The 13,197-nt window shown below is 40.0% G+C and overlaps 1 protein-coding gene across 4 annotated transcripts in view; it reads left to right on the forward strand.

The window, feature by feature from the left end:
- The window catches only part of SALL2 (spalt like transcription factor 2), a 62,212-nt gene extending 53,506 nt beyond the window's left edge, over positions 1-8,706 (forward strand). For 3 of the 4 annotated variants that reach the window (XM_073575476.1, XM_073575477.1, XM_073575478.1), the window contains exon 3: positions 516-8,706. In XM_073575476.1, coding sequence (XP_073431577.1) covers positions 516-893 — 378 coding nt within the window. In that variant the 3' untranslated portion in view covers positions 894-8,706. The remainder of the gene's footprint in view (positions 1-515) is intronic. The other variant, XR_012232195.1, reaches the window with a different exon arrangement.
- The last annotated feature ends 4,491 nt before the right edge of the window (positions 8,707-13,197 follow it).

Below are 13,197 nucleotides of genomic sequence, written 5' to 3' on the forward strand. Positions count from 1 at the left end.
AGGTCAAATTGAGGGTTGTTCCTAAGGGTTGTTCCTAGCTTCACTTTGTTAATTCAGTGCTGGCAGACGTCCTTGTCAGATAACCTATTGATGGTTCAGTGCTGGTAGACCTCTTTGCCTGACCACCTATTGATGGTTCAGTGCTGATAGATCTCCTTGCCTGATCACATATTGCTGGTTTAGTGCTGGTAGACTCCTTTCCTGACCACCTTTTATTGGTTCAGTACAGGTAGACCTCCTTGCCTGACCACCTTTTGTTGGTTCAGTGCTGGTAGACCTCCTTGTCTGATCACATGAGTGGCTCAATAACAGAGACTACTGAATAAACTGAACATGAATAGTCTACTAGCTTCTTGTGAATGCAGTGTAAGATGAATAGGTATATATAATAATCAAAATGTAAAAGCCCTCAATACTATCTATTTGAGACGTGTTTCAATATAATTTTTCAAAATTTTCTACATGCATTTCATTAATTTTTATTAACATTTTCTAACCTTTCTTTTTAACCACAGGTCCATATGAGCACCCATGTATGGAATAATAGCTCATCCAGAAGAGGAAGGCGTCTCTCTCTGGATAACCTTAGTCCCTTGCTATCTGGAACCCCAGTGAAGCTACAAGACTTCCTGTCCAGAGATATTCCAACACAAGTAGTTGGAGTTAGTCCATTATCATTCTGGAACCAATATACTGCGTATCTTACTAGTGGCCCTACATCATCAAATGGTAGCATCAACTCTCCAACTGCTGTTATTACACCACCAACCTTGTTTGGCTTGCGAGCAGCTAAAATTGGGCACATTCCTGCCAGAGGGTTAATGGAAGTAAAAGAAAAACATCCAGGTGGTACAGAGGCTTTACATGAGAGCTCAGGTAAAGAGGAGAAATAGAAGGCTGATCTGAAAATAGACGTAATGACAATGTTTGACAAAAAAAAGTTGTTCTGATCTCTTTAAACTTTCCCAGTAGGAAGACACAATGAAGACAAAGGAGTCTAATGTTAAGTCGCCACATGAAATTCAAGTTATCTAACCAAGAGATTATGGGTTCTTTCATAATATGAGTTTGAAAATTGAATTTTAGTCCAATTTCAGAGCTCAGTTAAATACTTAGGTTAGTGGAAAGAGGTTGCTATACACAACTAGCTTTTGAGCTGTAACCATCAGGAAACAATTAAGAATTTTATCAGAGGACAAAATCCCAATGATGGAAAAGAAAAATGGAATATGTAAAACCAGCCACTCGTAAACTGTAAGTCATGAAATCTCCAACCCGAACTGCATAAACAAGCAAAACCTACGAAATGGAAAAGATCTGTTTTATAGATGAATAGCAAGAAGTAACCATAGTTTTCCTGTTACCTCACTCCACAAATTGTCTTTTTTCTGTTCCATGCGTTCTTTATCACATAGAAGGTGCCTTCCACAAGAATGAGGTCAAAAGCTTAGAAAAAATATTTTTCTTCTCTGTCAGTAAAGGATAAAGCAGAATGTATTAATTACGGTACATATACTGGATTAAAGAACCCAGGGGCAAAGTTATACAGCATGCAGAGACTGTGGCCAATGCTAGGCCTGAAAACCTGAGGAAGCCCAAACGGCCCTACTATCCCATCGGAAGAAACTAGAACTATAAATTATGTATTTTGTCATGTTTCATTATTTTTTATATCTACATAAATCTGATGACTCAAAGGAAGCTATGTAGTATATGGGCATTATCAGCACTGGCCATAAAGAACAATAGGAATCAATACAGAATGAAGGAGAACACCTTCATAGACGTTGAGGCAGATATATCAATAATATTGCTGGCGCATTATGTCATACAACTCAAATAGTTAATAATGCCAACAGGAGCAAGCTCCAGATCAGGTCTGACCTCTTGTACATATATACTGTCTGCAGACCATCGTTATCTCCAAAGCTAAAGCTAACAAGCCACATATACCTGTCATGATCTCTGGGTGGGATATGTATAAATAGGACTTGAAGGGAACCTCTCAGCTGATCACTGCTGCCGAAAGATGGGCAGCATGAAATCTACACAGACTATGGCCCTGATTCAGTGTTTGCATTTTTTTTAGTATTTTTTTTTCATTTGTTGCTCTTTTTGACCTAGCACATTTTGTACCAAATTCAACAAAATGGCGCATGATTTTTTTTTCTGCTCCATTTCTTCATTTTGCACCTTATTTGATTAAAATATTGTACATCCCTGTAAATAAGCTTCAAAATAACGCATCTTAGTCTTCAAGTGCAGTATAACTCCCAAAATAATTTGGCTACATTTTGAATAGTTTCAAATGATTTATTAATCTGGGTAATGAAAACCATGTCCATACTGCGAAGCAAAGCTGCAAAATTATGAAAGCTCAAAAAACTAAAGCAAAAACGGCTCAAAAGCCATAATAATTTAGCAAACATTTAGTCTAAAAAAGGTGCAAAAAGAATGATGAATCGGCTAATGTTTTCTCGGAAATGCCTCAGAGAAATGTTCCAGAGAAGATCATGTCTCTCTGTCTGTTTCATGCTCCGCGACGTTAAAACTGCATGAAATGTTTCAGCTGGTTAATAAATATGGTGCCCACAACCGGTCACACACAGCGGCATATAAAAGTTTAGGACCCACTGGTCAAATTTACTGTTATTGTGAACAGCTAAGCAAGTTAAAGATGAAATGATCTCTAAATTTGTTAACATTACAAATCATACATTTCCTTTGTACTTTAGGCAAACAAATATATTTAGCCATTTTTTACATCTTAAACATTACAAAAGGGAAAATGAGCTGATGCAAAAGTTTGGGTACCCTTGGAGATTTGTGTGCTCAAATAACTTTGACCAAGTTTTCAGACCTTAAAGGGAACCTGTTATGTCCCTTTTGCGTTTTAAACTGCATCACTAACATTGTTTTCTCAAAGAAAAGCTCACAGATTATATGTGTAAAAATAATTTATATCATTAGTAGATTGCATCACATACCTTTTGTTTCAGTCATACGGGTGGCATTTTTTACCGCTACAGTCACAACCATAGTCCTGTTTAAAATTATTCACACCCACCGCATTCTGAATGAATTACATGACGTCATGGCAATGACCTTGGAAATCTCGCACTTGCGTACTGCCCATCAGCTCTCCGGACATGCGCACTTAATCTGGTTGTAAGTCCCCAGCTTCTTTTCACACTACTTTCCACTCACAGCGGCTTCCGAGCATGTGTGCAAGTGCGGGATTTTTGAGGCAGTTGCCGTGACGTCAAGGCAGTCACGGTAATCAATTACAATGTGGTGGGCATGAATAATTTTGAACAGGACCATGACTGACCGTGACTGAAGTGGTAAAAAGTGCCACCCCTATAACTGAAATGAAAGGTATGTGATGCAATCTACTAATGATATATAGTGTTTTTACATTTATATACTGGGAGCTTTTCTTTGAAAAAAACAATGCTAGTGATGCACATTGCATCAATAACAACATACTGGAGGCAGTTTAAAACACAAAAAGGACATGACAGGTTCCCTTTAATTAGCCTGTTAGGGTTACGGCTTGTTCACTATCATTGCTAGGAAAGGCCAGGTGATGCAAAAACTCCGCCTCCTGTAACCTTGTGCCCAAAAACAGCAGTCATGGGTTCTTCTAAGCCGCTGCCTAGCACTCTGAAAATGAAAATGGCGAAGGCCCACAAAGCAGGAGAAGGCTATAAGAAGATAGCAAAGCATTTTCAAGTTGCCCTTTCCTCAGTTTGAAATGCAATTAAGAAAAGACAACAGGAACAGTGGAGGTCAAGATAAGGTCTGGAAGACCAAGCAAAAATTCAGTGAGAGCTGCTGGTAGGATTGCTAGAGAGGCAAATCAGAACTCCCGCTTGACTGCAAAAGACCTTCAGAAAGATTTAGCAGACTCTGGAGTTGTGATTCTACTGTTCAGAGACACCTGCACAAATATGGCCTTCATGGAAGAGTTAAAAAAAAAACCTCTCCTGTGTCCTCACCATAAAATTCAGTGTCACAAATATGCAAAAAAATCTAAACAAGCCTGATGCATTTTAGAAACAAGTCCTGTGGATCGATGAGGTTAAAAAAGAACTCTTTGGCCACAATGTTAAGAAAAAGGTGGATAGTTTCAGGAAGAGAACATCTTGCCAACCATTAAGAATCGGGATGGATCAATCATGCTTTGGGGTTGTGTCGCAGCCAATGACACGGAAAGCACTTCACAGTTAGAAGGAAGAATGGATTGAATGAAATTTCATCAAATTCTTGATGTAAACATAACACTATCTGTAAAACAGATGAAATTAAAAAGAGGATGGCTTCTACAAATGGATAATGATCCTAAACACAAGTCAAAATCCAGAATAAACTACCTCAAAAAGCGCAAGCTGAAGGTTTTACAATGGTCCACACAGTCTCCTGATCTGATCATCATTGAAAATCTGTGGCTGGACCTCAAATAGCAGTGCATGCAAGACGACCCAGGAATCTCACAGAACTGGAAGAATTTTCCAAGGAATAATGGATGAAAAAATCTCAAAAAAGAATCGAAAGACTCTTGGCCGCTACAAAAAGCGTTTACAAGCTGTGATACTTTAAAAAACAGGTGATACTAGGTGCTAATCATGCAGGGTGCACAAACTTTTGCATCGGACGATTTTCTTTTTTGTAATTTTTAAAATGCAAAACATGAAAATATATATACATTTTTTGGCATAAAATATAAAGGAAATATGTCATCTTTAACTTTAGGCCATTTAGATCTTCAACTTGCTTAACTGTTCACAATAACAGTAATTTTGACCTGGGCTGCCCAAACTTTTACATGCCACTGTATTTCTGGACTCACTCTTATCAGATTTAAAGCTGCACATTATTATATATATATTTTACAGTCTTTTACTCTGTATCAGTTTACAACCATGTGAATATGTTACAATTTATCCTGCATCACAGAACCGGACAACTTATATAAAATAGCTTTCTTAGAAATGATATGCACATAAAAGCATTGTTCTTCCATGGTCATCATTAGCATCTCCTTAAACTCACGACTGCTAATACTAATTATACTGACTTGCTTTCAAACTCCAAAGTAGATGTCCTCCTAGATAATAATGGAAATGTGGTTAAAATCTAAGTTAATACTTTTAGGGGTTTTCCATTTTAGGAAAGTGGAACCCAGGTGTTCTCAAATACCTAAAATAACTATCAGAGCAAATGCTCATCATTCCCAGTGTTTTGCATGCAGCAGTGACCTCATTTCGACAGCGCACATCACCATTGAAGCCAATCACTGAGCTCAGCAGCTCTCGCCATCGGCAGCGGCACTGCTGCCAAGCTCACAGGTATTATAGACTTGTCAACATGGCGTCACTGCTGCATGCAAAACACTAACCAGCAACGGGGATCCTGCGCTGGACCTAAGGAGGGTGAATACCTGCATTGTTATTTTTGGTTCTATAACACCGTTTAAGGACCACTTTCTGTAAAGTGGAAAAACCCCTTTAATAATTTACTTACTTGACATTTGTTTTGCCACAAGAGAGAGCTTCCTTCCCTCGCTGATGGGTATAAGCAGGCTGGCCTACCTGCTCTTTCCAAAAGTCAAGCCAGCTCCCTTTTCTATATATGCATCGACCGGGAACTGGCTTAGATACTGAAAGGGGCTTCTCAATCAGTCCTCCTCATACACAACACTGGTCCTATGCAAACGTAAAATAGGAGGAAGGTCTCTACTGTGTCCAAATTCAGAAATGGAACAGCCGGAACCTATTTCAAACACATCTTTTTATCAAGCTCGACAAGTGCATTAACCGGTTTTCTGTTTTATGTAACAAGTCTTAGTGCTGTATGATGAACCGTTTTGCATCGTTCTAATATACTCATGAAGATAAGTGATTGCTATCAGTGAATAGAAACATTTATGCTTGCATCCAGGGGTTGAAAAGCCTGTCCTGGTCATCTCCAGCTGCCGGACTTGTTATAGAGCTCCTCTGATGAAGACGGGTTTATTAACAAGCAATGATGTAGAAATGGTGACAAGATGGACACATCTCACACTATTAGATAGTTGGAGACTTCTCGCTGTGAATAAGCTTCATGGACAAAAGACCAGAAAACCCCTCTAGCCATAGCTTCCGGCCAAGCATTAATAACTCTACTTGCTTTGCACCCTCTTGAAAGCAATGTCTGCTTTTTGACACCATCTTATAGTTTATATAAAAAAAAGCACACAATTTTGTAAATACATTTAGCTGTTCATCATTTTACTGGTCCTGAATTACATTGTGTATTCCACTGGTCACTTATGGAGCTACTCATGACAGACAAGTTCCTGAGCTCCTAAAATTGAATGCTGACTTCTGCACTACATTCTGAGACAGTCAATATTTTGTCCATCGAATTAGGCTGCTTTCACATGATCATACTTAGATCACAATACCCAACCCACCACTGGGTCTCCTGACTTGAGCTAACTGCCTAACAGGCATATATGAGGCAGTTAGCATGGGTTAGGAGTAGTGACGAGCGAGTATACTCGTTGCTCGGGTTTCCCCGAGCATGCTCGGGTGGTCTCCAAGTATTTGGAAGTGCTCAGAGATTTAGTTACTATTGAAGCATTGTTAGGGAATTCCCACATGTGTTCAGACTGTCAAGTAGCCGCAAATCATACAGCTGTGGCAATAAAAACAAAATCTCCGAGCACTTCCAAATACTCGGAGACCACCCGAGCATGCTCGGGGAAACCCGAGCAACGAGTATACTTGCTCATCATTAGTTGGGAGCCCCATCTTTTCGAATGGGTTTTGCAAACCAAACACGATCTGTGTTTCATGGATGTGTAAAATCAGCGTCACGGTATATTTGACAGTGTATATTACATAATCATAGATCGATGATATTTCAGATAATTATAGGGAGTCTGTCAGCACAGAATGACCAAGTAGAAGTGTTCTGTGCACCCTTGGTGTGGCCAAATATTTAAATGCACCTTCATATCTACTAGTTTTCCAACTATCTCTGCCCTTTTCTGGCTCTATAAAGCCAGAGCTGTCACTCAAAGGAGATGGAGGATATAGAGGAAAAACAAGTAGATAGGAAGGTGCACTGAAATGTTTGGCCATGCCATGATGCACCAAGTGCCTTTACTTGGTTTAAACAGTCATTCTGTGCTGACAGAGTCCCTTTATTACACCTGCAGTCGGTCCAGGACACTCAGCCGTAATGTGGACACTAAAATGTGATTGTAATATGCTCATATTACAACTGTAGTGAAACTGGCCTTGGGAATGCAATGTAAGGCAAATCACCAGAGCAAGCAATATTGTTATACTGAGCAAACAGGAACATTCTAGCTTAACAGCCTGCTGAATTTTGAATGCAGCTGTCAATGAGAATGGGCAATAATGAAGCTGGATCTACATAGCGACTTTGGCTATGGCACAGTATAATGCTGGTGAATGGGGTTGCATTGCGACCATTAGGTTACGGTGACCAAAACAAGCAAGTCTTAATAAATCCAACTGTTTCTGACTTTTTGTGACTCACTAGATGTGGTTTCATTGCCACCCCATTCCATTCCTTTGCAATTTTGCAGATGAACAGAACAATTTTGGGCAACACAACCTGTGACTCAGCCGAAGTCACTATGCAGACAAAGCCTAGAGATTGTAACTGATGACCAGAACAAGATCAGTAAAGAAATGTATTTGAAGGTTCTGTAAATTAAAGGGGTGTCCACTACTGGAAAATCCTTTCTTAAAAGCAAAAGTCCTCCAGATAAAACATACTCCTCTTGCGGACTGTTATAGCAATGTCAAATCAAATTAACAGTCCAAAGGACAAAGGACCATCATTTCGAAATGTTCACATCCACAAAATTTTGAAATAAAATATTAGTTTTACTTCTTGATTTTACACATGCCGTAAGAAAACTAAAAATTGGATCGCTAACTGATCCTTGAAGGGGTTTTCCTATGAACAATGTACACTAAAATCAATAGATCTTGGAACAACACGATTGGATGCGTTAAAAAAATGTTCCTGTTCTGCGATAATCTTATAAATGTGCCTGTACTATGTGCTGTGTAATGGCTAAGTCTAATCGTGCAGGAACATGGTCTGATCGTACCACATCTCCTGTGCAGGAGAGGAAGCAAAAGAGTATACAGGCAGGACAGCATGAGATCACAGCTGACTCTTTCTGTGAGGTAAAACAAGTTTTTAAACAGGCAGGAAAATGTTTTACCTCTCAGAAACAAGCAGTTGTGATCCCACGCTGTCCTGTCTGTATAGTCTTTTGTGTCCTCCTGAGCAATAGCATTGGAATTGAGTCTGGCTGGTGCTACTTATAACGTTCGCAGAGCACCTACACCCTTTACAGTTCTGTCAGACTGTAACGTGAAGGATGAAGGCACAAGGGGACCACGAGACCGTCAGAAGAAACCGTACCGACATACTGCCGTTCAAGAGGCATGTGTTTAATTTTATCTGGGGGACTTTATCATTTAAGAACCGGTTGTTAGGCCAACCTTTTCATCAACACTTTGGGGTTTGAAGGCAGACATAGACTGTCAACTGTAAGGAATGTACAGTGAACAGTTGGTTTCGTTAGGAGAAATTACGAGAACATAGCTTTTTTTCATTATAGTTTTCATATGAAATGTGTTTGTTTAATAAAAGTAATCTCTGCGATAAAAAGATTGCTTATTTTTCTTACAAATATATATTTAGATACAAATGGAACTTTAATAGGAACTGGTGTATATGTCGTCCAACTGTGGATATTATCCAGTATAACCCATTGGATTCTTAAATATAAACACATGAGCCATGCACACAGTGAACAAGTCTGTAGGACAATGTTCACACCACCAAAAGACTGAAACACAGAAAAACACAGTATAACAAATGTATAAAAATACTCTGCTGTAAAAAAGTAGCAATAAACAGCAAGTGCTAGTAAAAAGATGATAGCAAAACAGGGTATCTAGTTGATATACTTTTTTCTTATTTCTGCAAGATTAGGGAGGTCTCTACCCCTCCTTTGTGGACCATGCACATATAAGCCGCCTCCCACAGCGTGTCCACATCGGACATTACCTTTCTGAATCCTGCTCATGTAGGTACTATACACATAGTCAGGTTTTTAAATACATCGGTTAGGGACTGCTTTGATATGGGTATACCTTGACATTTGGTAGAGCAGCTTAGTGTACGTTTTTTGCAAAAAACATCAACCAAATACCCTGTTTTGTTACCATCTTTTTACTTGCACTTGCTGTTTACTGTTACTTTTTTACAACAGAGTATTTTTATACTTTGTTATACTGTGTTTTTCTGTGTTCCCACTGGATTCTTAGCACGGTCCAGCAATTAATGGGAATTGCTAAACTAGGAGTCATCGCCTTCTATAAAAGGCACCTTAGTCGTCAGAGCAGAACGCTTTAGGCTGACACATGCCTTACTTTATTAGAGACCGGCATTTTAGAATGTTTCTCCTCCTACTGCTACTCTGTAAGTAACGGTAATGGAAAATTGCAGTGTTAAATAGCAGCCAGTATACTGTAGCTGAGCTGTACGAGAAAACAATCGGAATATGGCAGCTTTGGGCAGCTTTTGTGCTGTGCTTCTGGAAGTATTTACATCTTAATGTCGTCAAAAAGGACAGAGCGGAGAATTTGTAGCCAATGCTGCATATTAAAAGGTGCTGGGTTTCCATGGCTCCTGTGTTCTTAATTTTCAGCCACTAAAGCAGCTGAGCATAGGCCTAACGTTCATTCTTCTCACGAATTGCAAGAAGAAGGGATCAAGAGGTCCTGGTTACAGATAATATTATTTAAGCGATTATGTTTGACTTGCCAGGCTCACGGTGCAGATATCCCCCACTGTTAGACCAGCTGGCCTCCCCTTCTCTATTCAACCAAACTTCCTGCCAACTGAGCCCAGCTTTAATCCCTTTAAAGCACTTGGGTGAACATTTCCTATTTATCTCTGGTTTTAGTTTACCCCCTCCTTTCTTGCCTGGCATTTTTCCATATTTTTTCTCTTTGTACGCCATACATAAACACATTTTCTTCAGGAGGGGTGCACTTAGAGGGATATATTATTATTTTATTTGCACTCGAGTGTCCCATATGATACATTGTCAGCACCACCCCAGGTGAGCAGGATAAGGGGCATAGAATCGATAGGACAATACCCAGCGAGCAAATAACTGCTGAATCAATAAGACTCTATGTAGTGAATGGATACTACCATATGTTCAAGAGAAAAGTGGTGAAGAATGTGCCTTTTTGTTGGCATTGACTTGGCATCATGCCACTGAGTTATCATGAAGTGGGCTTCTTGCCATTTGGCATGTATAATACCACTTAATCTTGACTGAATGAACGCAAAATCTACCACTAAGGACTAGTTGCAAAATGTAGTATTAAGCACTTTATATATTTGCACCAGTGAATTGTTTGTAGTGCTCCTGTATGACATGTGTGGAGAACAGTTGATAAAGGCTATGAATAAGATACATACTGGGCTACACAAGATCATTTACAGTTTCTGCTTGGGATGCTGAAGTCACTCGCTCCACTGCAAAATAGAGCATCTTTCCTTGGACCTTCATCCGGTCATCTCAGAAGAAGACTACAACTTGAAAATGAAGGACACACTCTTACTTCCATGAACTTTAAATTATTTGTAATGGCAAACACACGGAGAAAAGCCAAGAGTTTATACTACAGCAGTAATATTAGTATAGTCTACAATTCCCTGCTGCTACCTAAATTTTGAAATGGATAGATTCCACCAATATTTGGCCAGATGTCTGGTTCCTGAAATTAAAGGGGATCTGTCACCCCATTTTTCGACTATCAGCTGCCGACACCGCCATCAGGGGCTTATCTACAGCATTCTGTAATGCTGTAGATAAGCCCCTGCTGTAACCTGAAAGAGAAGAAAAGCGAGTTATATTATACTCACCCAGGGGCGGTCTCGGTCCAGTTTTGGTCCGATGGGTGTCGCAGTCTGGCGCCTCCCATCTTCTAACGGTGATATCCTCTTCTTTACTTCCTGTCGCGGCTTCTGCGCAGGCGCACTGCTCTGCCCTGTTGAGGGCAGAGTAAAGTACTGCAGTGCGCAGGCACTGGGAAACATCAGAGAGGTCCGGCGCCTGCGCACTGCAGGACTCTGCTCTGCCATGAAGAGGGCAGAGCAGTGCGCCTGCGCAGGAGCCACGACGGGAAGCAAAGTAGAGGACGTCATCGCTGCAAGATGGGAGGTGCCGGACCGCGACACCCATCGGACCAAAACTGGACCGGGACTGCCCCTAGGTGAGTATAATCTAACTCGTTTTTCTTCCCTTTCAGGTTACATCGGGGGCTTATCTACAGCATTACAGAATGCTGTAGATAAGCCCCTGATGGCGGTGGCCGCATCTTATAGGCCGAAAATGGGGTGACAGATTCCCTTTAAGAAAAAGGCTTGTTTTCTATTTCCAGAAACATCACCAGTCCTATTCAAGGATAGTGTCTTGCCTTACAACTCATTTTCACTTAAAACCCCCATAAACAACAGATAAAAGTCGGCCAAACCCCACCAATTTTGGCAGGATTAGCCAATGATCCAACTCGTACGGTAGCCTCTTGACTCTACCCCAACAGATGATGTCTGGAAATCGAAGAATAAAGCTATCGGGATTTCTACAGTAGATCTTTTGTTAAGTGGGGAGGACACAGGAGTGCTCGGCTAAGTCAGGCATTCAGATGTATTAGGCAGTCTGGATAGATAGCTGTCAGCCAATCGATAGTTTGTTTAAGGTTGCACAATCAGAATGCATATATTTCCACTAATTCAATTACTTATTACTTTTCAAACTTAATATTTATACAAGTATATCCAACTATTGTTATCACTGGTAACATTGCCTTATGGCAAGACATTTACAGTGGTAGGGTATACAACTTTGGTTATACTGATATATCAAAGCTTCACAAAATAAGATACCATCAGCCTCTGTTCTCATAACCAGGACACCAGATCCAGTGCGTTCTATTCCCCAGATTCCTTTGTCCATGGGCAATCTGAGATTAATAGAGAAGAGTTGGACATTAGCAGACAGCGGGTGCAGGGGAATTAGTGAAGTAGAAACTGAGAGACAAAGCAAAGTAGGAAAAACATGTAAAGAAAGAAAATCCTTGGGGACTTGAACAATATAACAGTCTTAGATGACCAAGAAATGAATGCAAATTTTGTGTAAACCTCTCCAAAGGAATTTCGTGGGAATGGAAAAAAGAGCATTGTGAACCAAAGGAAAGGAGGTCACCTGTTGAAATAAAGTGCCTGACTGAAAAAGGAGCTGTAAGATACTGAGTACAATGGCACTAAAGCAATTACCCATAAGTAATAACAGCAATAGGCGTAATATGATAAAATAAATATGACAGCATATTAAATTACACCTAATACTAATATTTCTAATATGTAATTGCTTTATAGTGCTGCCTAAAACTTTTGTACAGTATTGTATATGTATACCGTAGTACTGCCCATGTATACACTTATATATATATATATATATATATATATATATACACACACACACAGCATATCACAAAAGTGAGTACACCCCTCACCTTTTTGGAAATATTATATTATATCTTTTCATGCGACAACACTTTGATACAATGTAGTCAGTGTACAGCTTGCATTACAGTGTAAATTTGGTGTGGTTGTCTTTTCAAAATAGATATATGAGTGCTGCCAGCATTGCTGCAGAGGTTAAAAGGGTCCGGGGTCAGCCTGTCAGTGCTCAGACCATACGCTACATACTGCATCAAATTGGCCTGCATGGCTGTCATCCCAGAAGGAAGCGTCTTCTAAACGTGATGCACAAGAAAGCCCCCAAACACTTTTTTGAAGACTAGCAGAATAAGGACATGGATTACTGGAACCATGTCCTGCGGTCTATTGAGACCAAGATAAACTTATTTGGTTCAGATGGTGGCAAGCGAGTATGGGGGCATCCAGGTGAGGAGTACAAAGACAAGTGTGACTTGCCTACAGTCAAGCATAGTAGTGAGAGTGACATGGTTTGGGGCTGCATGAGTGCTACTGGCTATAGAGAGCTACAATTCATTGAGGGAACCATAAATGCCAACATGTGCTGTGACATACTGAAGCAGAGCATGATGGGTG

This window comes from Dendrobates tinctorius, unplaced genomic scaffold (assembly GCF_039654945.1).
Source record: "Dendrobates tinctorius isolate UK_male_01 unplaced genomic scaffold, ASM3965494v1 ptg000044l, whole genome shotgun sequence".
In the NCBI taxonomy this organism is placed as follows: Eukaryota; Metazoa; Chordata; class Amphibia; order Anura; family Dendrobatidae; genus Dendrobates; species Dendrobates tinctorius.